Source organism: Anopheles stephensi, chromosome 3 (assembly GCF_013141755.1).
Source record: "Anopheles stephensi strain Indian chromosome 3, UCI_ANSTEP_V1.0, whole genome shotgun sequence".
In the NCBI taxonomy this organism is placed as follows: domain Eukaryota; kingdom Metazoa; phylum Arthropoda; class Insecta; order Diptera; family Culicidae; genus Anopheles; species Anopheles stephensi.
Genome location: NC_050203.1, coordinates 68,862,789 through 68,890,782, shown reverse-complemented (window position 1 = coordinate 68,890,782; position 27,994 = coordinate 68,862,789). Strand labels below are relative to the sequence as shown.

The 27,994-nt window shown below is 41.9% G+C and overlaps 1 protein-coding gene across 6 annotated transcripts in view; it reads right to left on the bottom strand.

The window, feature by feature from the left end:
• Positions 1 to 27,994, bottom strand: part of LOC118512469 (polypeptide N-acetylgalactosaminyltransferase 5) — a 75,654-nt gene that overhangs the window by 40,674 nt on the left and 6,986 nt on the right. For all 6 annotated transcript variants that reach the window (XR_004906306.1, XM_036056951.1, XM_036056955.1 and 3 more), the window contains exon 2: positions 2,671 to 3,230. Coding sequence is in view for 5 of the 6 variants with exons in the window: in XM_036056951.1 (XP_035912844.1) it covers positions 2,671 to 2,862 (192 nt within the window). In the remaining variant the exon portion in view is untranslated. The remainder of the gene's footprint in view (positions 1 to 2,670; positions 3,231 to 27,994) is intronic.

Genomic DNA, 27,994 nt, shown 5'->3' with positions numbered 1-27,994 from the left:
GCGTCAAGTGCAGTCGCAATAACTTGATTACGCGGGACCAACCCGTAAAGCACGACCACACAAACACGTCAGTGCAGGACAGTGCAACAGTTCATTTTCGAGTGTCCTTTTGAACTGCTGCTGGCTTTCACAGGTTCCTTCCAGCTGCTGGATACATAATGCTGAGCTTTAAGCTGCCATTGAAGGGGCGCAGTATGTCTGTTGGGGTCTCACTAACACCACCGACTAACAAAGCTGTGTGTGAAAGAAGTTTAAAATGTTGCAATTGTTTCTTTGTAAATGCTTACAATTCTTTCCACATAACTTACCAACACCTTACAAGTGTGTGTTCTGCTGGTCGTTTTGTGTAATGAAAGGTGGACATTACATTAATTATGACACGACAATCGGCATGCCTTCTTCAGTCAACACAAACGATACACGTGTTCAGCCTTCCGAGCGTTTCTTAGAAATATTTGTTTACGCCTTTCTTCTTTGCATTAAGAAAGTACACGACTAAAGCGATTCAACTAATTAAACAAAAGTTGTAACTTCACCATCTTTTTTTCTTCCTTTGCGGTAAAGGTAGTACATTAAATTATCAAAAGAAAAAACAATTTTCAGCTACAACGTTGCAAGCACCTTGCAAGAAAATAAAAATGGTTGCAATCAAAAGGTTTTCTCGCCGGAATGGATGGCAAAAAGCATTCCGGAGCCAAGCTCTAGCTTGCATATCTTTCCCATTCATAATTTATGCTAATGAAGTCAGGGACTGCTTTTGAACCATAACCTTACGTTGGCAGCCAAACCCACCCATACCCGGTGTCTGAATCTGAATCAACATTAACTGCACCGCCGGTACTACACACGGCCACACACACAGTAAGTGCTGAGGAAGAGAATATTACACCACTCCTACGGATGTGCTATGGTAGCAACCGCAATGAGATTTTCCTGTTACTCACAACACGGGACAATGTGCGGGACACTTTGGCAGACGATTCTTGTACATTTCACATTTTACCATTTTCTTTCATTCGAGCACAAAACATTTTGAAAGTAAATATACCGACTGGCATCATTCGTTGCCTAGGTGGGTGTAGATAATTAGGTAAATATACATTCTTCTGAAGAAATGTCGGTTGTCCAGCAAATTTAATTTAAATAATAAAATAACAGAAGGGCGGACTAATAGGTATTTTTTAAGAAAATAGAAAAGAGCCTGCAGAGATGTTTACGGATCACAATAAGAAATATTCTATTTAAAGTTTAACATTCAAAATTTTAAATAGCTTTTGGCGTTCCCTACAATCGACAATATGACTCGGATATTGGACTCGAAATATTCAAGTTTTATCTCACAGTTAGAGCGTCATTTGTTGCCTCTTCTTCTTCCCTGGCACTACAACCTCGAGAGGTCTCGGCCTGCCATTTCTGGCTTTCAGTGACTTAGCAAAGCAGTCAGCCCTACGCACGGGGAGGCGGTCTCTGGATGAGATTCGAACCCCGGTCCGGTACTGCCGTGTGAAGGCCGGTGCCTTTATCGCTTCGGTCACTGGACCGCCCCAATCATCATCAGAAAAAAAAAACATTTTCTTCTTCTTTCTTCGCCTAACGACCTCTTAGGTAATGCCTGCCATTTCTGGCTTACCAGACTAGACGGATCCGGATGGAATTTAAATCCCGGTACAGTTGTATGGTGAATGCTGTTCTAAACCAGTACAAATATATTGCAAATTTATTTTATTTTCAGAAAGAGACAATTGTTGACTAACATCCAACAATTATTGATGTCTAAGGGCCAAAAATTTATGAAAGCTGCCACTCGATATTGATGACATTGAGACTCAAATTGATTCCAGGCACAATCTCGTAATGACTCTATCTTGTTACTATAGACGATTTCTACTTCTCCCATTTTTTTACTGAATGTCTTTTGAATTTGAAACACACCACAACGATCAAGCCATGCAAACATTAATCGAATAAAGCATTCTGTAGTAGCTGCAAACCCCAACAAAACAATCAATCCTTAAAACATAAAGTTTTGAAATTTGTTTATCCTTCCGATCCCACTTCCACAACCTGTGTGTGTGCGCCACATCATCCCCAGGCCAGTTGGAAACTTTCCTAGATTAATCAAATGGTTCCCATCCCAGCCCTGGTTCATGCGCAAATCTACATACACAAACACAGCTCAGCTCTATCCACCCTGCATGGTTGTGCGATAAAAGGGGTTAGTTATTGATTTATGTAATTTTCTCGGCTACCGAATGAACCACAACTTGAATACGGAAAGGACCACAGCATCCGGCGAACGTTCCCGGCGAGCTGATCAGGTTGCGACCTAAAAATACATTCAATATCCGCCTACGTCTCATGCCTTCGTCTGTCATGATCCTTTCCGGTTTGAAAAGGTGCTCGGGTGTGATCGATAGCATCACATCCATTTCCCAAAACCCAAGGTACGAAACACCGATGTCCCCAGTCCGTGCTCATCAATCTACTTTTTTTTCTGTAACAAGTTTTAGCTCAAAGATATTTGTTTAACGCAAATGTCCCCTGACACTAGTTAGGCATAGCACAGATGATTATTCGATAAGCTGGTGAGATATTTATATGCTGCTTCAAGAAAAAAGAAAACAGTGCCTTCGATGATAAGGAAATCAACATCAACATCGTCAAACTTACCTCCACGTCATACGCTCCACCGTTTCGCTTGCAAAGCCAGCTAGTGCCACCACCCGTGCTGGGACAGTCGGCATATTTTACTATCAGTATCACATCGATCAACAGCCAGACGAGCGAAGTCAGCACTACAATGCGGCAGGTATTGGTGCGCAGCTTCCCCCGAAACATTCTATTTAAGCTGACAACGGACATTTTAAATTGCACAACGCTTATCCTTCTACCTTCACCAACCGGTGAAATGCTGAACTGCAATTTATCATACACAAGCACTAAACGGACACCGGCATTAACTCGCGCACGCTGTTGTTAACTGCCACCGAACACAGCAATTTTGCAACGTGCTCACTTTCACACTAAACTTTATTTCTCTTCTATGATCTGGATGTCACAATTTTTCAATGATGCTAAACATTATTACACTTGCTTTAGTAACTTAATTACACATTCATAGGCACACAAAAAAGCTAAAACACACACACGCATACACTTTTATAAACACTGCACAATTTACGCACATTACATTTTTTTTCAAATTCACATCTCAAAAATAGTGGAGAATGCTATTGGATCCAATGATTGTGAAAAAAAAGGAATTAAAATCAATACATTATTTTTTAAGAACTCCTCAAATCATGTCTAATCCGTTTATCGAGCCACACAGACACTTAAGTTGCAATTCACTAAATCGTTTTTTTTTTTCTATTTACTACACTGGTCTAATACAAATTTTACCGAACCTACGCGATAACTGCAACAACAAAAAATGGCCGTTAACGTGCACAACTCCTTCCGCGTTGAAGGTACAGTAAAGTTTACAAGGTAAATTAAATATTTATCTGAACACAAACAAAGCACTACCTAGCGAGCGTAAGTACACTTTCACCAACATTTTGCGCACGCTAACGTTGCACGTGGTTCGGAAGCGTTTATTTTGACTTCCGGTAAGTGAGTGCACTTTCAAATATGCAAAGCCTGCGAACGAAGTTGGTACGAAATTTTGATGTACAAGCGAAAATAGCCCCCATAGCCAACGTTCAGCCTAAAAAATGCATATACTATCTACCCCCGAGGAACAATGAAACTAAAGCAACTATCTGCGGTGGATGAATACCACAAGGAAACAGGTTTCTTGCTAATTTAGAAAGATAATTTGTATGGCGTGAAAATATAGGGGAAAAATTAATCAACTGCGACATAAGCAACGATTAAATAGGGGGTTTTTTAAGCACACTTTACATGAGCTACTCCATATCAGCTATTCAACTCATTTGGTAATTATGGTTATACATAGTTACGATCGTTACAAGTAACTCTTTTCTCAGTAGCGCAATAACCCCTCTGTAGGTGATTTTAAACTTGATCATTTTTGAACCTGTTCTCTATCGTAATGCGTTGATGATTTACCAAGGCAAAGTACGTATATCAATCTTAACGAACACTGGAACATCAAAACTACCATTTGTCTCGCCCAATGAAGCTTTAAACAATAACCACTTGATCGATACAAATTTGAACAAAGAGATGGTCCATAAACGCTTGCCAAATTTGGACATGCATCCTTCATGAAGCATACATTATCATTGCTCATCGTCGATTGAACGCACGGTGTTGCTTTCTCTGTTGGTTACTCCACTTTGAATCGCTCTTTTTTTTCTCCCGTTTGTATGTGCAATCTAGTGCAATAAGCCACAAAACCCACAGCGTCCAGACAAAAGAGCATTTACAACATCGAAACAATGGAGAATGATACAAAGTGAATTAATACTCTGTCATTCATGCCAGCATAGTTTTAGGCCCCGGTACGGTGCGGTTCCACCAACCGTTTTGTTGTTGAGTCACTACGAAGAAAGCGGTACATATAGCACAGGCCCATAGCACATACACGTTTGCCACACTGAAAGCAGCAACGGCCAGCAGCAGCATGTGGCTACCGAATGAATTTTAATGCGTTTCCGATGAATAATTAGTAACGGAGGATTTCCGTAACGCCTACACAGTGTTGGTCAAACGCTACTCGTGTTTAATATCTGTTGATGGTGGTACTGCTGCCGCCGACGGTGATGATGATGATGATTATCGTGGTAACCGGTCGTGATGATGATGATGAAGGTGGTTTTAATTTACAGCCGTTCTAAAGTCTTTTGTTTTAATGATTGTCATATGACCGCACTTCCACAGCGCAAACAAAATCATGTCGCGTGATCAATTTTCATTTTGTTTGCCTCTTTTTATCGGGGCATCGAGAAGAGAGAAGTTGAAGTTCTTCGCTTCGCTTCGTGCTGTCAGCCATTTCATCGATCGGAAGTAAGCGTTTCTGTTAAATCTGCAATTAAATAAAACATAAAAATACGTTAGAACACATGTAAACGATAACAATTTGTGGAATATTTTCGTTTCTACTAGCATCAACTCTTATGAGCGCCATAATGAGCCATCGGTATAATTTTCGGATTCCAATTTGAACGTGTACATTCTTATGTTTCATTTATGCGAAAAAATAGTGTAATGAACGACGTTCAATTCAAAGCATTACAAATATTGTTGGTCAGACAGTTTGTAGAATTATCTCATACAACTAAATGAACAGGCCTTAGCCATGCTCATGATTAAAAAAAGTACATTTAAATACATTAATTTCTACTAAGTACAGTTGATTCAGAGGACTGTGTCTGGAGGTGACGGTGACGGATCATAGTATCAGCTAACTACGAAAAACTTTGAAGCCCCAAGTTTTTAAGGGGCCCTAGCATCCCGGGATCCTTATTATTTTAAAGGGCCCCGAACTACACGAGGGGCCTCCTTTAATGTCTCTGCTTGGCCTCTGACTCTGGCCCAGTCATTAGTTTCGATGTGCAAGGGGTCTCCAAGATTCATTCTGGTTAGAGCCTCCAAGGGGCAAGATTTAATCTGCCACTGTCTCAATTCAATATATTTAAAGGAGCTAAAAATGGGAGGTACGGTGGTAGAGGCAACAACGGCGCCGGTCTTCTTCATACAGCAAGAACGGAGTTCAAATCGCATCCGGAACGTTCCCCCGTATTGAGGATTGACTATCCAACTGCGTGGTATCATTAAGTCTAGTAAGCTAAAAATGGCAGGCAAGAAAATACCAGATCGATAAATAGCAATAAATTATGCCATTCTTCAAAAACAAATTTAACATTTAATATAGGATTGATAAAGCCCGATCAGTTAAGGGCAGCATCTTTCAAAGAATATCGTATAATTTTAATTGAATTGGATTCATTTCATGCAAAATTATTCAAAAAAGCCAGCTTCAGCTCATCTTTTATCAACTCTAACCATAAAAATGACAGTGCTATCATTCTTCTTCGAAACCTTCCTACACAAACAGAAAGCAAAGGATCTCTCACTGCTCAGAAGCGAAAAGGATACCTAATCAGCCATACAAAATTCAACCCACAAACCCAGCCTTGTGTAAATAGACACAAAACAATTGTATATCGTAATGAGTTGCGGAAAGTAGCATTAGGGGCGTACCATTCTAACCTAACCATTTGCTGACTCTACACATCTTTGCGTATCATCATCCTTAATTCACCGAAGATAGCTCAGCGAAAGTGAACATGCACTAATGAGAGAGAGAGAGAGAGAGAGAGAGAGAGAGAGAGAGAGAGAGAGATGCTCCTGCATAGCTAGCACACATCATCAGCCTATCCATCATTCCAGGAACCATTACTTTGATTATATTCAATTTGATTAATCGTAACTGTCGATATCAATAGCATGGTACAATTTCTTAACAGTTGGAACTTGCACCTTCACAAGAAAAGAGCTTCCAAAGTAAGTATAAACAGAGAAAACAACCAGACTTTAGCATGAAAATGAAATCATACTCCTAGCTTAACAGAATGTTTTTGATTAAACTGAAACAAGCGAAACTCCTGCAACCATGTGCAAGAAACTCTATACTTCTCTACCAACGAGAACCAAAAATGCTGCAGCTAAAGCGTCAAAAAGAAAACTGCACGTGAACGTCCGCTAAGGTATGAAGCCACCGTAATCTAAACCATTAAACGTAGAAACCATTTTTTGGACGGGAGACGAGAAACAAAAAGGAAAACCCAAAACCATCGGATGAAAACCATCCAACACACAAGAGAGCCCATCTGAGAAAATGCATTTCACAGCAAATGTGCAGCTCTGCTCGCTGGGACATTTTATGGCGCGCCAGTGGAAAAGCTCGCAATGTAAACGAGAGAGAGAGAGAGCGAGAGAAAATAGTTTTATCCGGGCAGGTAGGTCAGCAGCGAAAATAATCACCCGTGCCAAACGGAACCCAAGAAGAACCGTGCGGCGCGCTATTTCCCGGGGCCGATTTTGGCCAGTGGAAAACTGCCACAAAAGCACATAAAACATCCATCGTGGAAAACGGAATAACGGTTGCCTGTGTTTCTTCTGGTGTTTTTTTTTTGTTGGTTTTTTCGCTTGCCAATGCTGTTCTTTACCGTGTTGGGATATGCGATTATTCAGGAGATTGAAGATATTTAAATAAAAGCCGCGCGACGACGGTTGTAATTTTATGCAAATACATGACCACCCGAGCGCAAGCATAGTTACTGTGCCCGGGTACGGGTGCACGGGTTTCACCAGCGCGTCTATGCAGCTTTGGGATTTTATGCTTTTTTGTTGTAAAAAATCAAACCTCGTGTACATGTTTGGATGGTCAAGAACAACAAAAAAAAGTGGTCAATTTTTAAACAGAATGCACTTGTTGTTTGAGGTGAAATGGAGCGTACAAGCTTTACTCTACAACACAGAATAAATAGCTATACAGTTTGGAATAAAACTGATTTTTCCAAAATAAATATCAATTTATTTAATACTTAACAGCACTAAATTTAATAGAAAAGATACCAATACAGAAAAGCGCGATTCTAATTTATCATTATTTAGATACGTAAAACAGTGACATGTGCTGTCGACAGACATTAAAAAGCATGGAAAACCCGTTACGGTGGTCACACATTCAGCTGTCCACAGCTTCAATTTTTTATTTATGCATGACAATAGCATAATTGTTGACGAGGGCATTAACGAAACAACCCCCCCGAAACTGTAGTAAAACGCGTTTGAAAACAGAGCTAATTCCCCACCGGTCTAATCTCCACGCGTGAGACTATTCCTGCGGTGTTATTTGACGAGATTACCGTGCGCTTTTGAGGACCAACCTTTAGAAGCTTTTTGTTTGTTTGTGTTTTGTTTTTGGTGCTAACTTTCGCATGTGATGTGTGAAAATGGCTTGAAAAGAGTGTACAACAAATGTGTGCATGTTGTCATTTACCGTTGGATGAAATTAAATTGATACATTTTAGCTTTTAAAGGGCAAATAACGAGCCGCCTCCCAATTCGCTGCGGACACCATGTGGTGACACGTCACGTTGTTCTTTATGTGTGGTACATATTTAACGGGGCCTGGCGAAGCAACATGGCGCGATACATTATTTAAAAGCAATCAAACATTAATACGCACAAGAATTCCGACGAGCTGGGAAAACAAGTAGCGTGGGGATTTTTTTTTGTATTTACATATTTTACTTCCACATCAGCAAAAAATTGCACACGGTCAAAAGTTTATCGAAGCTACTGTACTATAGGAAATTGATTATTAAAATTTTATCACTTTTGTGGAAATAAACAACTACTAACAGTAGTCTTTTAAATACGATACTCCTAGTTACATAGTGATAACGTTCTTCAGTGCATAATACTTCATTTAAACGATTGCGCCTAGATATAGGCAATGCGCCGTACAGAGTAAAAGAGGCTGTTTTTGAATATTTGTACTATTGATACGAGGATAAATGATTAATGCAATCATTGTATTACTATCTAAGAAATAGTATTTAATTTTATTCATCCTTAGTTCTTACAAACCTTTTTTATTTACTAGACCCGTAGAAGATGATGTGATAGAAACTAAACGTCTAGAATATTTTTCCTATAAGAGCACATACAGCAGTCATGTGAATTCAACCTTTTAAACGTTCTTTATTACCGACTGTCGCCATAAAACCTTCCTTTCATCACGCTTTACATTTTAGCTTGACATTTGAAACCAAAGCAAACGTGTTTTTCTGTTGCCAAAACCTCCCATGTACCTTATCCCGTTCTATTTAGGCCATCTCATACAGGCGAAACACAGTAAAAACTGCTCATCTACTGTGGTATGTAAATTAAAACCCGTTTCTTCATCAACCGACATGGTCAGCACTTCTGGACTGCAAGACCGCCAACAACAAAAAAAACACTGTTACATTCATCGCCATTGCATTCAACATGGGGCAAGAAATTATTAAAATCCAACGTTCTTCTTTGGCAACGCTTTTGTGCGCACTTCCACTAGCAACGCCGCCATGAAGAGAAATAGATTAAGCTATGTTAGTCGAGGGGAAAAAAAACCACAACCCAAGCAAGCAAAGCCAGCCCCCTATGCAAACTTTCAACAACCTGTGTGAGCACAATGCAGAAGTCTGTTTGTTAGCAAAGTCTCTTATCAGCTTCATTATAGTGTGCTTTGCTCGAGGTGAAATGTTTACTTGTCCGGTTGGTGCAGCTTACAGTGCGTTGGCTATGGGCAGACTCTCCGAAAGAGCCATCAGCAGTAATTTAATTAGACGACGTGTAACTCTAGTGTATAATTTTGAAAATGAATTCCCAAAAAGACAGTTTTCTAAACATTGTTTAACAAACAACCTATCTTCGAACTACGGACGACCAATCTCAACAGATGTTCCAACAGAAGTTCATAATGCTTGCAACCTGGCAAAACCATTGTCAGCTCGCTTCCTAAACCGAAGCACGGAAACGATATTGCTTCCGTTCGAAATCTAATAAATTACTACAGCTGCTTGACGTTACTGCCCACACTACACTGCACTTGGAGTGCATTCGGCAGACGTGCCATGGCCACACACACACCGGGCTGTTAGGAAACCGAAAAATTCGAGTGCAGTACCTTCATCAGCTTTTTGGAATGAAAAGAAAAACCGGAAAACGAATTTCTATCGGTGTTTGGTAGGAAAAATGGCACACACACAGTCCACATAAACTGTCCAGCCTCGCGCCGGTTGGAAACAATCTCGTTCCGGAACAACTGTTCCGTTTCAGTTTCGACCCAATATATTAGTGTGTGCACTTGAGCAATTGTCCGGCAGCTTTAGCAGCAAAACTACGCTTCGGTCGGCGATTGGTGTGAAGTTGATAAAAATACGGATGTAAGAAATGGTAGCAGCTAAACGTCTTTTTTTTCGTTTTATTTCGTATCCCATACCCCAATCCCCCCTTTCTAACCGAGACGGGACGAGATTAGTACATCTGCAGAAATTTTGTTCCTTGCTCGGTTAGGTAGAGTAGTGCGCGCAAAAATCGGACAGATGAATGGCACCCGAACGGATTGTTCCATTACTGGAAAAATGGCTCGAGCCGCCCCTGATGGAGAAAAGCGATACGTAAAGCTCGTATTAAAAAGCAATGGCCAAAAACTGCATACACGTACAAAAATCAAGCATTTTTCACATCACTTAACGAGTGCTGGCTCTCTACAAGTTACAAGTGGAGCTACAGGCAACGAGGAAGATTGATATACCGGATGGCTTAAGTACAAGAGAATAAGTAGAAACATTTACCAAATTTCCTAAAGGAAAATTTGAGTAAGATCAAGTCAAAAGTCAAAGATCAAGACTATAAAGTAGAACCAAGTAGGAGTCTTTGGAACTCTGCCGTTGATGCTCTAGGGAACGTCTATTTCAAACATCGCTTCTTTAAAAGAAAATCCTTTATTGACTTCAATTTTCAATCTCGCGAAGTCTTGGGCTGGTATTGCTGACTTCCTTGACTTGATAATACCTGTAGACCATTCCATAAGATACCTCTTTTCTTCGTGTAAGCAACTAACGCAGCAACCTCATATACCCACGGGATGCCCCAATAATTAAATGATATAGGATGTCCCAGATATTCTAAGGCTTCTTCCTTGATTTGGACGAGTTCCTCAAATATTTCTGAATCCGTCTCTTAGATTTACTGATAATGTTCCAAACATTTTTGTATTTTTCTCACATGTTTTCAGCAAAGTGGTCAGCCCGACCGTGCCGTGTGAAAACCGGTGCCGTTATCGCCTCGACCACCGGACCGCCCCATTATTATTATTATCCGTTTCAATTTCTAAGATCGTTCGCTCTTGTCCGGAATGTGTAGTTTGGATGTGGAACGAATGCAAAAATGCCTGGGAAATCGTCAAGAAATCTGGAATCACAGATCCAAAAATATTTGAAAAAAAGAGGGGAAAAAACAACAAAAGCTTTCTCTTTAATTTTAAAACCGAATCAAATCATACTTCGGAAACGGAGTATCGGTCAATTCAGCATTTTGCTCGGTCCTCAAATGTGAACTATCAGCGGGCAATATCGCTTCCCGCTCTATATTCTACGCATTCCATCTTACACTGCTCCAATCCAATTCAAGGGGGCCTTACAAAGAATATAACGAAGAAAGAAAAACCAGGTCACACAAGAACATTTTCCTTCTTTGCATCGTGACCCGCATTTTGGTACCTTAGGTGGACATAACAGAAACCCCGAAGGAAAGCACGGGAATGGAAATCGTGCAAGGAATGTTCATATTTGAAAAATCGCCATTCTATTACCACCGAGGGGTCGCCTTGCAGGATTTTTCTTTGTGACAGTTTGATTTTCCTGCCGTTCCGTTATCCGTCGTTGGGAGATTTGCGAATGGCTTTTGTGCTTCGCATGTTCCTTTTGCTTCCATCAGGCCGCTCGCTCATTGGGATATATCACATAATTCAACATTTTCACCATGCCATACACGGCACATAGCCGACTTCGCACGACTAGCATCAGTAATGCTTCTCCTTGTGCTTAACTCCGTTTAAGAACTCTACCACGAGCCGAATGCATTACAGCACGCATCTTATAAGCTTAATTATAATAAAATGCGACAGAATGGTGCGTGTGACGGGGCATGCTCTCCTTAAGCGAACCGAGCTGGGCATAAATTAATTAAAAGCGCATGCATGCAGAGAATAATTGGACTGCCTTACAGCATTGCCTTAAATTATCTAAACTACCACCAGGACGAGTGTATCTTTCTTCACGTCGCATCCTTTCACGCTGGCAACATTTATTTCTTACAATTTTCTTCTACCAGCGGGAAGAAAGGGATATACCACAGAGAGAGACTCTTTTCTGTAGCATTATGCAAAACGATGTGACTCTTTCAGCCAATATGTGAGACCGAGCAAACCTTGTCTGAATATCAATAAGAAGGATTTTTGTAGCGTTGGATCATATAAAGGAGGTAATGCTTCCTGACGTTGCTCGAGTGTCTTTATGTTGATGACAAGCAGCCATTGTGCTAGCCTTTAGCATATTTTTAAAGCTCTAGGAGATTTTTAAAATCGATTCTAAAGCTTGCGGATTTGAATGTGGAACTTGTTCTCTAAATACTATTGAATAAAGTCTCTTTAGACCTTCTACAGCTTAGCACACTTTTTTGTTGACACAACTAGCTATTCTTAGGATTTCTTATTTTAATATGAAAAAGCTCTTATTTCTAAAACTCGGATCGGATTAGTCATTTTGACGTATGTATTATTAAAAACAACCGAACCTAAGTTTGTATGATCCAAAAATGGCTCACCTAAATGCACATGTGAAAAACACACACAAAACCAAATTACGAACAACAATCGGAAAAATAAAAATAGAAAGGAATAATGCCGCGCGTCCCAAACAGATTTTTCCATCAATGGAAAAACCTTCTTTTCAATATCTCCTTTGCTAGATCCTTAACAGTAATGTATGAAATTGTTTCTCGCTCCACATGTTTTTCCCTTCCCCATTGTCCAACCCATATTTACTAGGGATTATAGGAAGCAAAACATAACAACGATCAAAATGGGACCGATTTTGACTGTTGCCGCATATCAAACAGGGCGACCGTTGTAGGACCCTTCAAAGAAGGGCAAAACTTGCACAAGCATCTATTTTCTGGAACATTTGTCGTAGTCAGGATACGACCTTTCGCAGCCCCCATGAACCCTCTTCTCCTGTGCGCAGATGAATCGATACATTTTTCATTTTGTTACCTGCCCTGCCTGTGACGCAAAGGCAACAATCAACGGTCAAATTTACGTTTATTTGTCTACACGAAAATTAATAGCATGCATGTTTTACGTATTGTTTCTAGGATATTGCCGGGACTGTGTCCATTGAAACGGAAGCCGCCCTAAAGAATCTTTGTTAAGATTTAGCTAAATCTACTTAAATCAATACAGCCTGCAGGGCTGCATGATGAGGAAAAACTCAGGATACTGAGTTCACTCTTCATAGCTAATACATAACAATCGTCCTTAGTTCTTATAGTAATACTAAATAACAGATGTTTAGATAACAAGCCATAAATCAAAACTGTGCAATTGCTACCGCAATTTGACACTGGTTCGAATGTCTCTTCACAAGAAAAAAAAAAAAGAGGTGAACTAACGCATCCTCCTCTCATCTTAACAACTCCGATCGCTAAACTTCAATTCCTCGGGGGCTTTCGAGGTATGCCATAAATCGTAAGAATGGAGTATTCCCAACGCACCAAACCGCATCCACGTCCAGCAGTATCCGATTGCAAGCTTCAAAACTATAAATCCTGCCTATAAACCGTGTGAGAGTACCCCACGGCCCAAGGAAAGCGAAATCGCACGTATCGCGCATCAATGACGAGCGTCATTTTCGCGCGATTTATGACGCTTGGCTACGATTGCGCACGCTTCCATCGCGAATTTCTCCCCCCCTGCCAAGTAGCAAACATGACCCGTAAAATCGGAACACATCTACGCACATTTAACACCTACTCCCTTAACGAACACGAATCTTCTTCGATAGATTCGGTAAAGAATGGATGATGCCCGAGGAGTTCCGGGACGAGGCTCGTCGAGGCGAAGCGAATCAAACACGCACTTGGACACCACCATCCTTTCACATTAAATCACTACAAACGACTGTGGCCCGTTCGCCGCACAGCCGGGAAAACTAGATTCACTTTCCGGGGCAGGTCAGCGCCCGGCAAGCATCGTAATTTCACGGCGTCCGATGGCATCATATCATCGCTTGGCGCAGACTGACAACACAGCGAGCGGAAAATTTATAACCAGTTGCTGCTAGTCCGATTGGTGGGTGGCGTCGTGTGCTGTGCGCATCGAACGTGCGGGCACGGAAATGTTCTCCTCCCTCGGTCGGTCTCACATACCCCAAATAGCTCCAGCTGCGAAGAATAACCCTTAAGTGACAGAGGAATTGTTGAAGCTACTGAAGAAAATTCATCAGAAGAGAAATGCATTGAACCAACAAATCATAGCATTATAACAAATTATAGCATCAACAATGGTCTAACAATCGTCTTCAAAAGCTATACAACAGCCATCTTAATAACAAAGGTCTTATGAGAAAGTACTTAATGAGGCGCCACAACCTGCCAAGGGTCTAGACAGGCTCACGGTCAAGCGAAGTTATCTGATAACCGTTTCTGAAGGACACATTAACGCGATCTCTCCATCCCAATTTGAGCCTAACAGTTCACGTCAAGTTCTGTGGACGATGTCTAAAAGGTCTTTTCGGGATGGGTTGTTTGGAGCTAATCGCATGACATAACCAGCCCAACCAAGCCTGTCAGGTCTCATTTGCTGAAATGATTGTACATCTCACAGAGTTTTTCATTGCAGCGGTTCCTTCTCGATTGTGATCGAGACTGGGATTCAAATACTGAGATCATTGATCAAGTAGATAAACTTTGGATGCATAACTTATAATACAAGAGCCTTGTAAGAAATACAAAGTAATAGCCTCGTTCAGCGACTGATCTAAATAGCATACAGTTTTAGTCCTCCATGAGTCTAAAATGTCGAAACGATGTCGAAAATATTTAAACCTCCAAAAAGCACGCTTATTTCAATTAATTTTTTTTCCAAAAAGCTTCAAAATTTAATTAAAAAATGGTTCAAAAAATCAATATTCCGTTTGGCAGAGCAGTATAATAACAAAATCGTTAAACGAAACAAATAACCAACCATTTTCAACCAGCACAATAGCGCTGAGCACTGAAGGGTTTAGTAAAAGCTTCATTTCAACACTAGCCCTAGTGCCGAGGAACCTAGACACGCTCGGAAAGGTTTGCTTTGTCCATCGGCTAGCTTCTTGCGTTTTATGTCGATGGCGATGGAGGTTCGAGTAAGAAGCTAGCCGGCAGGTCGTAGATTATCATTAGCACAATGCACTACTATCGATCACGTTTGGATGGTGAAAGATTAAGAATTGATGATAACGTTCAAATCTTTCCTAATCATTGCTAACGTGTTCATTCGCCTGTATCACAGCAGATTACGCGATACTTCCAACAAGAACTTTAGGCTGTTGAAAATTATCGAATTAGCTATAATAATACTTTCCATTACGATAAAATTATTTAGGATAAAAAAAATCATTCTAATTTCTAATATTTCTAAACATGTAAAAAAAAAAAAATACACAGCAAAAGTTGTTTATATACCATAAATGGTACGTACAACATAAACGCTTCCCACCAACATAACCGATACGGGCAAGTTAATGGTGTGTACTTTGCTCGTGTAGCGTGCGCCAGCATGGAAAGATAAACACATGCACACGTACACATACCGGTTCGCGACATAAAATTGCTTCCACACCGTTTAAACCGTGCCTTCTTATCAGCCACCGGCCAGCCGAGGTCTGGCTGTTTGCGTATTGTCAGGATTTGAATACAGTTATGAGCTAGAACAAAATCACCAACTTCAGGAGTTGGGCTGGAAATGGAACGATAAACAATATACGCGCGCTCGTCTCCACGCTGAAACCACCGGCGCGACGTTTGGGCCACGAGCCTCGGAGTTGGAAAGAAAGCTTGCAAAAATAAATAAAGTTCGCCAACATTGTGTCGGCACAGTCCCATTGGGCGGAGGGGGGGGGGGGGGGGGGGTGCGTTCGATTCGCCAAAGGGGCACACTTTCGAAACAGGTTTCATACGTGCTCGTTCGAATTCCACGTCGGTTCCCTGCCAGCCACGCCGGAGGTTTTTGCCCGTCGAAAAAGCCGGTTTCGAGACCAAGCAAGGTAGCAGGCCCCAAAACGAGAGCATTATGAACTCGGCCATACCCATATGTTTCTTGCCCCCGGAGTGCCGATAGTGGGAGGACTACCAGGGACTACCAATAAAAGAAAATGTACTTCTTGCTTATGGACTCTAGCTGCGCGACCCACCCAGGCCCTGCATATCTGCGAGCTATCGCTGACGTTAGAGAATGAACTCCGGGAGTCCGCAACCGGTTCACAATTCCATACCATTAGCTTTCCGGAACGACCCGAACGATTGTGGGTTCGAAGAATCTGCGTACCAATCCTGCATCAAAGTGTGATGGTTTAGATTGCAGAACAAAAAGAACACCGGTAAACAGAGCAGCTCAGCAAACAGGAGAACCCCGTGGACACTTTATCCTACTTTCCAGTATATAGCATCGGATTATCGTTTGTTGCCCTACGAACATGCCAAACATACCACCATAAAGATTCATTACAGCTGCAAAGGAATTGAGCTCGCGAGCACTCCAACATGCGGCCAACAAACACGTGTGGAATGAGCGCATCGCGCGAGCTCGAAAACCATTGTGGTGCTCATCGATCCGGCGAGACACGTCAGAACGGCACACGTCAGATAATCATTTACACTACCTACTGAGCGCAATGGCAATGTATCTGACGTGTTCCGGAGATCGATCGAAAAATATAAAAAGCGACGAATGGTGTACTCCAGTTTTATGTCAGTGGACAATTTATTGACAATGTATTGACTCCCAAAAATACTCACTTATGAGCGTAATTCAAACGAAACTTTTTTTAATATCATTAAAATTGGCTATCAAGGGTTTCCGAATTTACTGAAAGATCTCATCAGGTCCAATGAATGTTCATGAAGTAAACTTCAAAACTTCACCTCTACCAACTCAATGGCACACTTACACCTTGGCTCACTGTTCATGTGGTTGTAATGGAAAGCTTTTAGTTGGTTCATTAGCGCGCACGCTCGGTGGGGTTGGCCATTTCCGACGCCTAACCCGTCGACATGATGCGCCACGCTGGCTATGCGCTAATTCACGCACGCATGTGAAGCCGGCGCACACGATTGCCGGCCTGCCACGCACATGGCGGCGAAAGGTACGATAGCGGGCCCTCCCAGTTAGATTGTTGATTGATGGCTGGGGCGATGGTGAAATGCCAACTATGACGTGGAAAGGAGCGGGTCGTTTGACAGTACACGTCATCGGCCAGACAGCGAACGATCAGGAGAATAGTGATGCAGTGTGAGAAAAGCTTCAAAAAGCTTCAAACACGTGTCTTATGGTTTAAGTTAGTTAAAATGATGATTGGACCTTCTTCGCTGGATACTGAATGTTGTCAACGCTTGCCACAGTCGACATTATCGACGACAAAAATTTGTTACCAACCGATGAATCGAAACGATTCATCATCAGTTCGATCGAACGAGACACAACGACCCAAAAACCAATTACGCACGAGGGATAAACAATCAAACCTTTTTCTCAAATTTTCTTCGTCATGTCTCAGTCAAACCGGCACTGTAAAAAAAATGGCGCACATCTGACAACCCTCAAAAAAATACGCCGACGTCAATAAACAGCATATCATTATTTTAACTAAAAACCATCCACTGTTGCTAACGCCCCTTGCCATACTGACTGTAGTGTTCTGATATCCCTTTTTGCCTGCCCGTTCCGTACAGCATATTTTCATTTTGCCCGGGATCATTATCACTTGTTGGGCGAGTAGAAAATGTTAATGAAAGTGTTGTCTTTTTCTGTTGCTTTTTCTTCCGCTTCTAAAGCACCACCAACAGACCAACGTCATGCCGGGGTAGAGCTTAGGGCGCCGGTATCCGGTTTCGTTCCGGGTTTCCGGGTTTTCACTCTCGTGTTTCGTATAGTGGCGGTTGCGGGAAAAAGGTTTCGGAAAATCGACAACACGGATCCCCCTTCACCGTTCGAATGACGTCTTTGATCGGCAAGAAACCGGAACTGCATGGACCGGAAACCCCACTCGGGAAAAGTGAAAGAATATAAAAATAGCTTTACAATCGCCAAAGGGCGAGCAGGCCTTTATGGCAAGCGAATGGAAGGATAAAAATCAAAACACTGAACAGAAACCAAACTCCGATACCGAAAACTGAGCACACGCCATTGTGGCTTTTTGTTACGGCGTTCGGTGCCATAAGTTATTGGCGTACTTCTTCGATTAACTTTTAACCGTTGTTTTATAAATGGTTCTATCCGTTCCTTTACAATGAACTGCTGTTCTTTATCTGCACAAAACAGTTTTCCTTTTTATAAATTTTTACTAAAATAAAAAAGATTAAATATCCTCCTCTTTTAGACAATATAAACCACACATCAAAGTCACTACACTACACTGTGTCGATTCAGCAAAACTCTCGTCACTTACTGTTTTTTGTTTGCCGTGCTGAGCAGAAGAAACAAAAAAAGCGTACTAATGAAATGAAATTCATTCCTTCAAAATTTTCATTGGCCGTGTACCAATTGGAAACTCCCACCGAAAAGGGGAGTTGTCGTTTGGGGGAAAGTGTTTTCCTTTTGTTTTTTTTTTGCTTGCCTAGCACATGAATTTTTGCCCACAAAAACCTCCGGCCCGGGAATGGGTTGAAGGAAATGCGAGAAGAAAATGTAAAATGCAATCGAAATGGGATCAGTTTTGCAAATGGAGCGAAAATAAATCGACCAAAGGCGAGCTTTCTTCCTCCATCATCACCACTGTGGGTGTGTGTGTGTGTGTGGGAGGACGTAACCATCATCAACAATAGCGCAGACCATGCTGTTCATTTTGTGAAAACTGTCCAACCCCGCGTTCCCCATTCAGTTTTCCCCGTTTGGTGCACTGCTGCTAGCTCGTATTCCCCTTTTCCTGGTCAACAACGCTCCGTGGTGGCGAAAAATTCAAATAAAATTGAAACACGAGTATAAACCATCTCATTAAACGGAACGACACCGAACTCGTGCCGCCGTGCCAGGATGTGGTGCCGGGAAGAAAATATCAATTGAATGAAGTGATTTGTAATCTGATGTGATTTCAAATTCAATGCGATAACGGACCGGGGGTATTCGCAACTGGAGCACAGGCTTAACACTGCTGGGCTCATAAACATTTAATGTTGCTGGCGACACAGTCAATGCTAGCGTCATAGAACTGCGTGTCAGGATCAGTGGGTTGAAAATAACTAAATGGAACAAATAATATTTAATTATCGAGAGCTGGGTACCAATTTTACAGTACAAAGTTTAAAAAACGCTACAAGTCCTCCAGATATTTTTCCGAAGAGTTCAAGGTTTCCAGCTCCGTATATTGATAGATGAGGATTGGGGAAGGATCTCACAAGGTCCTCCGACAGATGTTAGCCCAAAAAGGTCTATTGATAGCCGCTGACATCAGTTAGAAGTCTTTACAATCGACGACATATTGAAATCAAAAATGATGTTTCCGCTAGCACCGTCATCCGCTCATTCTGAGTGATCTGAGTGACTTAATCTAGGACATGCATAGCGTTTTTTTTTACATCAATGAGCCTGAATCCATATCAAATAACAATATTAAATCCTAATAACCAAACATTTAAGACGCGAGCCGGCGGTACAGGCGACAACGGTGCGGGTCTTCATACGGCAGGACCGGGGGTCAAATCTCATTTGGACCATTCTCCGTAGTGAGCACTAGTTATCCAACTACGTGATATTGTGAAGTCTAGTAACCCAGAAATAGTACACATGGCCTTAAGAGGCTGTTAGGCGTTAGGCCAAGAAGAGAGAACCAGACATTAAAGCCTCGAATTTTCACGTCATTTTTTGCATTTCAAGAGTCTTACTACGCTGTGAACCTTAATATGTATTCTGTTACACGGGTTTGTCAGTCTCCAGAAATGAGCATTATAACCGGAAGGCTGGATGTGGATCACTATGTCCCAGGTCTTTGCTCAGCGATTTGAACATATACGACGGTTTTGGCCATAGTAGTTGCAAATCAATAGATAATACGCTGTAACACTTATAATTAAATGGATTGGCTAGGACACAAGGTCATTGAATTAAAAATCTTGAAAGTCATACCATATTTTTCAATACCTACAGCACAGTGAAACCACAAAAAGAAACTTCAAAAAACGGTTCAGAACTATTCGAAAAAAGGCCCATTTGCGCACGGTAAGCCTGTTGATATGCAGCTCGTAGTTTAATGATCCCGATCATCAACGATTCAGCACACAGTGTGTGCACACAACACAAACACACGACCGGCAATAAAGTGAAGCACTATGTTCTCTTCAATAATCACACGTCAACAACACCAGCCACTCGTTCCAAATAGGTATGCTGCCATTGCTGCTGCTGCTGGTGCTGGATGGGTAAATGGCGGCGACAATTTTCTCATTTACTCAAACCGGTCCCACCGATTGTGTCCACCCGTACCTACATTGCCCACGGTACGATACTGCATACGAGATTACCCTCCGCACATCGACTGGTAACGGCCAAACCCAATAGACGTGTGCCACTGTCACAATGCCGAGCGGCGACGACTGTAGGATGGGAGTGGACACCGGCCGTATGAAAATAAATAAAACAAAATGTCGAAGAGGAAAGGTCTCTCTTTTGCAGCATGACAGCTACAACGCGCCTTCCAGACCAAGGTATATGGATGTAGAAGGTAGAGTTGTTTAGAGCAAATTGACATTTCTCGACCTGACATAACAGTTCCGTGGTGATCGAGGGGAAGGGTATTGAGAAGAGTGATGGCAGCGTCGGAGGAGGCGCCGGTGGTGGTATCGCTTTCGATTTTTTGACGAAAAATGCAACCAAATATCGTCAATCTTCTGTGGAACAACATTTAATATGCGAAGATGACCCATAAATTAGTGAAATTGCTCAAGGGATTGAGAATCGAGGCTGATTGTTCATGTTTGTTGCCCCATATCATATGTTTTTGTAAACAAACTCTGACATAACTCGACTAAAATGTCGCTCTGTCAAATCGATAAAAATCCACCTTCTAAATACATACACCTTGTTCCAGACGCACCTTGGTGCCGGATGGTATGCGATTGACACTAACGCCGCACAATGGTCCACTAGAGCCGGTGTTGGCAAAGAAACACTAGCCGAACAGATACTCTGTTTGCTTTAAAAATTTAAATGCATTAGTTTTTAAATTAATTTAAAATTTTCATAAATCTAAAACAATATTGTATTTTTTATAACCAAAAACGATTTTATTTTTCTAGATTTTTGTCCAGTCATTAAATATTATTTTTGCAAATATCCCTCGCTCATTACTTGATCACTATTTATGTCCAATAAAATAAAAGCAATTAGTAGATTCTACGAGAGATTCAATTAAACCTACAGTTTTTTTTTAATGACTAAGACATAAATGAAATGTCAAGGTTCTTCGTCACTTCAAAACTGCAATCAATGCAAACCACTTTTAGCAATAAGCCCAACGAGAACTTGGTATGTAGATAGTTGAATTCCTTCGTGCAACTCGCCACTGCTACACTGCTAACAAAACTTATTGATTCACACAACGGAACCTAAACCCGGTCGAAGAGCTCTGCGCCGGTTTCTGTGACGCATCTTCAAGGACGACCGAACGCTCCGTAATAAAACAGCCAGTTAATATGAAAGAAGAATACAGAAAAAAAAGAACGCTGCCTTTCAGAACCGATGTCGCTGCGATTTTGACGATCTGGCGACAGCTGGTTTGTTATGTGAGGCGACTAACAACGACTGAGAAGTTGTGTATGTTGAACAAAAAGGGAAGTCAAAAGAAGAAGAAAAAAGGAACCATGCTGCATTAAACGACAGATCATGCATAAAACTTTCTTTGTCACCTCATTCATGTTCGGTGAAGTTGTACCCCAGCACGAGACTTCTCGATCTTCAAGTATCGGAGAGGTAAGGTATCGTTCAGCTGTTGCTCTAACTACGTACAAGGGGTGTGTGGTACACCGAATGACACACTCAATCCACAGAAGGTTTATGATTTACGTTCATTACGGTTCGTTTCCTTTCTTGCGTGCGTGTTCAACTTTCGATGTTCGATGGTGGTAAATGTTGGTGAACAAGTAATGTAAAAATTCACATATTTTTAATATTTTCATTCTAATCTAGTATTTAATTTCCGTAAAATTTTTAATGTAACGATAAATTTCTGTAAATAATATTTAAATTAATTTTCATTCACATGAAAGTTGCTCCTCCATTAATATCATTAAACTGCCTCCTATCATGATACCTGGCATTGCTCAAGAAAGCTAGCGACTTGAGTATAGCAATGCAACTACGGATTAGTAGGCAAACTCGTAAAAAAACGAAGATGCAATATCCGAACATGAATTCCATTAGATTATAACTGAGGTATGGGCTATTCAATCGATGTCTTGTGATAGGAATCTTGGTAACTTCTACTCCATATGCAAAACCTGAGAATACCAAGCGTACAGTATCATGGATTTAAATATCGGCTAGAAGATTTTCTCCCTGATTCTAGAAGTTCTACTTGTCTCATTCGTTATTAGGAAACTTTCAGAAAGGGTTCTGAAAAAAGGAAATAATCTGTCCAGATCTTCCTACTCCAGAATCCTGAAGAGGGTAGAACATCAGCTGAATTCAAATTGATGGTCACAGTATTCAGATCTAAGCGATGGACTCTGTCCAAAATTGACGAACTCCCTAGAAGATACCTAGAAGAAATTAAGCATCATATGTATTAGGCGGTCCCCGGTGGTAGAGGCGACAGCGGCGTTGATCTTCGCACGGCAGGACCAGAGTTCAAATCCCCTTTGTACCGTGAGAACTGACTTTCCAACTAAGCGGAATCAATAAGTCTAGTGAGCCAGAAATTAATGACAGGTATGACCTAAGAGGTCGTTAGGCCAAGAAAAAAGTATGGAAGGACAATGAATTCTACCCAGGATATTAAGGTCATGTCATGAAAACAACACCGAACATCTGTTTTAGGTCTTCGAGATGGACAAAGAAAGTGTGTTAGGGGTTCAACATTGAGACACTCTGTCTGACTCCTCTAGATCTTCTTCCTTGGCACTACAACCTCTAAAGGTCTCGGTCTGCCATTTAAAGCTTTCTGTGTCTTGATTTTACCCGTAGAAAAGTAGACAAGCCCTGCGTACATGGAGGCGTTTTGGATGAGATTTGAACAACGGTCTGGCCGTGTGAAGACCAGCACCGCTGTCGCCTCGGCCACCGGACCACCCCAATGGATACTCCTCTAGATTACTACTTCATATATCCTCCCGAAAGGCCGTGATAACGGATTGTCGAACGCCAAGGACTTCTGCAGCAAGTCAAGTTCCCCAAAGCCTGATAAGTTACTAAGTAAGTAACCTAATAAAACAAAATACATAAAACTCACTTTTAACTCCACCAAGCACTTATCTAGATAAAAAAAACTTGATTTACACACCTCCAAGTTCCGTTCTAACGAACCGTGGAAGCAATAACATCGAAATCACTTGGCTCAAAATTAATTCTTAAAAACGGTTTTACAACCGAACAGTCCTTTCTGGTACAGTGCAGTCCAAATGCTTTCCATTCGGCGGCACCAGAATAGCGTAAATGCGCCATCATCGCCTCCAACGTGACCCGATAATGTCTGATGTTTATCGTGCAAAATTTACACTATCTCCCTCCGCCTTTTTGCCCCCCCCCTTTACTTGTGCTTCACTCGGCGCCGTACACTGCCACGGACACGTTTTGTTCTAATTTGTTACGACGATACGCTTCCGAAACTTTGCTCCGCTCACGTACTTTGAAATGGCCATGATGCCCACCCCTCACCAAGCGGTTTGTGTGTGCTGGAAAAAAAGCCACAACCGAAAAAAAATGGAAAGTTCTTTTCCCCGATTTCTCAATGCACTTGGCACAGCTCAAACAGCGTGCCAGCCAACGCTGGTGAGAAAAATGTTAATGATGGAGAAAATTAACCCAACTTTCAATTCCCATGTTTACACCCAGCCGTGGCGACGAATGCGAGCGAAACAAAACAACAACCTACATCCCGCACAGTTAAAATTTCAATCCCAAGCCCGTGTGTTGTTTGTTAATTCAACAACTGAGCTGCGGCTGGAAAGGATAGCACCAGAAATGTGCGTTTGCAAAATAAATACACAACCAAACGAACGAACTAATGGAGGCATCCGTTGCCCATAGTAAAAAAAAGGCAAACCAAATCCGTACAACTTTGGCATATACTGTGTTTCGGTGCAAAACGATTAGGAAACCAAATGCCAGCGAATAAACGAAATCAAAAATGGGTGCTCTTTTTAAATGTGGGCCACACACACACACACTCAGTCAGTACCGCACGAATCTCGCCCCATCCGGCAATGGATCCTGGCTTTTCCTGGTAATGTAGAGAGAGAGAAAAAATCCTCAAAAACCCTAAAGGACACTAAAGCTCCTCGATGATGCTTATGACCGTACCGAAGCACACAAAACGGGCCAGCATTTGTAGCGGTTATAACAGTAAAGGCTGAGCCCGGGGATCAGAATCACGGCACATCAGAACGAAACGTGGCCCCCTCCCCCCCCACACCACACGGCGATTGCGCGCCCATTGCCTGCCAGAAACTAATCCAATTAGTTTATCAGCGTGCTTCACCGCAACAGGATCATCGATACCGGAGCGCGAAGTACGGTATGAGCAGAAGAAACATACACCGGGCAGCGTGGATTAGGGTTCACTTTGTTTCTCTCTAACTCTCTGCCTGGCTCCCTTGTACCACCCACAGTTAATCTCCTTCCTGGGCGTATAGAAGTCTCTACTAGAAAACCCCGAAAGAGAAAAACAACAAGTACCGGAGATTAGTGAACGGCATAAAGGCGAACGAAGAGGAACAGAACGACAGAGGTTTTTATGGTGGCTGCTAGATATGGGAAGGAATCAACTCTCAACTACTAACAGTTTACGGAAAGCTTTTTTTCCCCGCGAATGATGTCCCGCCGGCTCATTACTGAACCTCTAAAGCAGACGTGCCACCCATACGACCTGCGAGATCTTTTAAGCGCGTATAAAGTAGGTTTATTCTACAAATTGTTTAAATTGGAAAGATCTTTACATGGATTTCTGATCATAACTCTATTCCTTGAAGAAGGATATTTGATAGGACAATCGCATGTCAAAATTGCCATATCGTACAATTTCTCTACTGAAACAAATATTGGCTCATAACCATTGCGTCATAACAACACGCTGAGGTTGTAGACAATAGCTTAAAGCATCCAAGAATAATGTTGGGAATTTGTCCAAAGCGTCACCATCAAATCTTCTGTCCAAGGAAAAAGCATGCGATCCAATCCAATATTTTCCAACTTAAAGGGAGAAAATATAGAGATTGCATTAAGGATCAATAAATAAACGATGGTTTGAAAGATTGCAGGCAGACCAAACTCTTCAAGAGTTCCTCAATCCTCAAGAGCATCAGACGACGAAGATCTGGGTGGATGTTCGTGGCAGCCAAAGTTTCGACGATGAGCAGTCTTTCGTTGGACTTGTTAAATTCTCATCTTCCTAATGGCTGTATCCAATGCTTTCGTTTTGAGATTGTTTTACCCCCAACACCTTTACTATCTTAAATAAATTATGGTGAACGCGTTGGTTTAATCTTGAAGTCGAACGAAAAGATGACCAATCGAAAAAAAACTGATACTTCAAACGGCTTCAAAGTTCCTGATAAAATAATTAACAAGGTGGAAGATCTACACCACATCTCATCCTAGGTAAAGCTGGCAGAGAGATCTGGTTGGACATCACTGTTTTAAAGTGTCTATAAAAGAACATTGGGATTTTAACACATTTTACCAATACTTTTACATAACTTTAACCATTAATACAACCTAGTAAATGCCTCCTAATTCCTAGTAGAGTAACTATACTTAAAAAGCGTGACTATAGCTAGCAACAGTCGTACGCTTTAAAGCACCAGAAACCGCACGAAGCTCCTAATTGACCATGTTTATTACTCTACTCCGGTCCGGGGCTCAAAATGAAGACATACTCGCCCAAGTGCCTCTCGGAACTCCGAAGCCTGCCTCGGCTCGGAAATCCAACCCACAGGCACTACGTCAAAACTGTCGCCCCGTCCACCCGCCGGGTCCAAGAGAAACGGCAGGTTTGGAGGTTTTCTTGTTGCGTTGCTTTTTTTTTGCTGCTGTTGTTGCTCCCACCACTCTCCACATAAAATGATATCCACGTCCACCCTTATTATTAGTGTTTTACCGTGGCGCACACCGAGAGCATTCAATTGCACTTGCGGACAGCAGTGGCGTGCCTGGCCGTGATACCACGTTTCATCGCGAGAACGGAAGCAAAAAATGATCGGCAAACGAACATCCGCACAGAAAACCGGACATGAACTACACTGGGCCGGAGCCAGCCTATTGCCCCAGTGGGTGAGGTGTTTTCACTTTTTTGTTTTGTTTTCTTTTTGTTTTCGGCTGCTTTTTTTTTGCTGATGCCGGCAGAAAACAAGCACAAGTGAGTCATTTGTGTGTCACGGATAGAAGGGTGGGAAAAACTCCCGGGCTGGGAAAGTGCGGCGAGAGAGCGAATTGGATGCTTTTTTTTTTTGGTGATGGGAAATAAAGCTTGGGTTGTCACCGTTGGGTGCAAAGTCTTCGATCAGAAGTCAAGTGATCAAAATGAGGTACAAGGTAGTTTTTTAAAAATTTGTTACAAGCAAGTACAATAAAAAGGATTGTATAAGGCCAATAGCAATTAGTTAGGTTGTCCAATATTTGGAGAAGCCCGGGGGTGAGTTCAAATCCCATCCGGACCGTTCTCCCGTAGTGAGAGGACTGATTATTCAATTACGTGGTATCTTTAAGTCTCGTAAGCCAGAAATGGCAGGCATGTCCCCAGTGGTCGTTAGACCAAAGATATCCAATATCCAGTCAGTCTAGCTAGGAGGAAGCCTTAGTTAGTAACTCAAAATATTTAAAAAATGTATATAAAAAATTCTTCTGCAGCATGTCAGACAGCCAGACAGACACAAATGACATTTGTGTGGACACTGCTGGATGGCTGGATAGAGGCTAACACATGGCTTGTGTGCGTCTGTATGTTCGCTTGCGTGGCGTGAAACTAAAAACCTGCGCGTTAATAATGGCGTTGTGGTCACACTGGGAAATTACAGTGGCACAATGCTAGTTTTCCGTTCTGCACTGCCCCCAACAGTGTCCTTTTGTGTGCAAAACATTTGATCTGCTAAATTTAAACTCAACGATCTGTTACCGGAAACACTTCATGTTTCTGGGCCACCAAACGAAAAACAAACAAATAAAACCTACAGCAACGAACAGAACCAGACTAAAGGGAAGACCGCGTGGCGAGTTCAGTGTCATTAGCACACGCAAGATGTGGGTTGATGGTGTGAAGATGCGGACAGAAAAAAAAAGCTACAAAACACTTCATGGACTCCATCATGGCCATGGCCACGACTCGGGGCATGCTCGGGGCAAAATAAACAGCAGAACGCACAGTTAAGCGCCATCAGCATAACCAGGCCGGCCGTTCCACAATGCGTTGGGCCGAGGGAAAAGCGCTTTGCCACGCGAGAGCAATGGAGAAAGTTGTTAAAGTCCAACACGGTGCAATCGTCACAGCTCGAATGTGGCTAATGATCTTTTATCTTGTTAAGTGGAGAGTCATGGGGAGCATTATGTGTGGAGCAGACCATGCCGGGCCCAAACACGATAAAGATCGACAGCTATGGGTGCTTTGTGGGCCGGATAAAATCGTTCAAGATTAAGATCTCTGTATCAAGTCAGCAGATAATCAGAGATGAGAATATATAGAAGAAATAAGTACATATAGCTGTTATTGAGTTTTTCGCTCAACAGTATTGTGTGAAGATGTCTTCTTCTTCTTCTTCTTTGTTCTAACAACCTCTTAAAATCATGCCGACCATTTCTGGCTTACTAGACTTTACGATACCACGTAGTTGGATAGTTAGTCCTCACTGCAAGGGGACGGTCCGGATGGGACTTGAACCCCGGTCCTGCCGTAAGAAGAACGGCACCATTGTAGCCTCCACCATTGACTGATTGAGAAGATGTAGCATAGTTTAATTATTAGAATTGCAGTTCTAACGCCAATTTCTAGACTAGCCTATCCGGTCTAAGGGT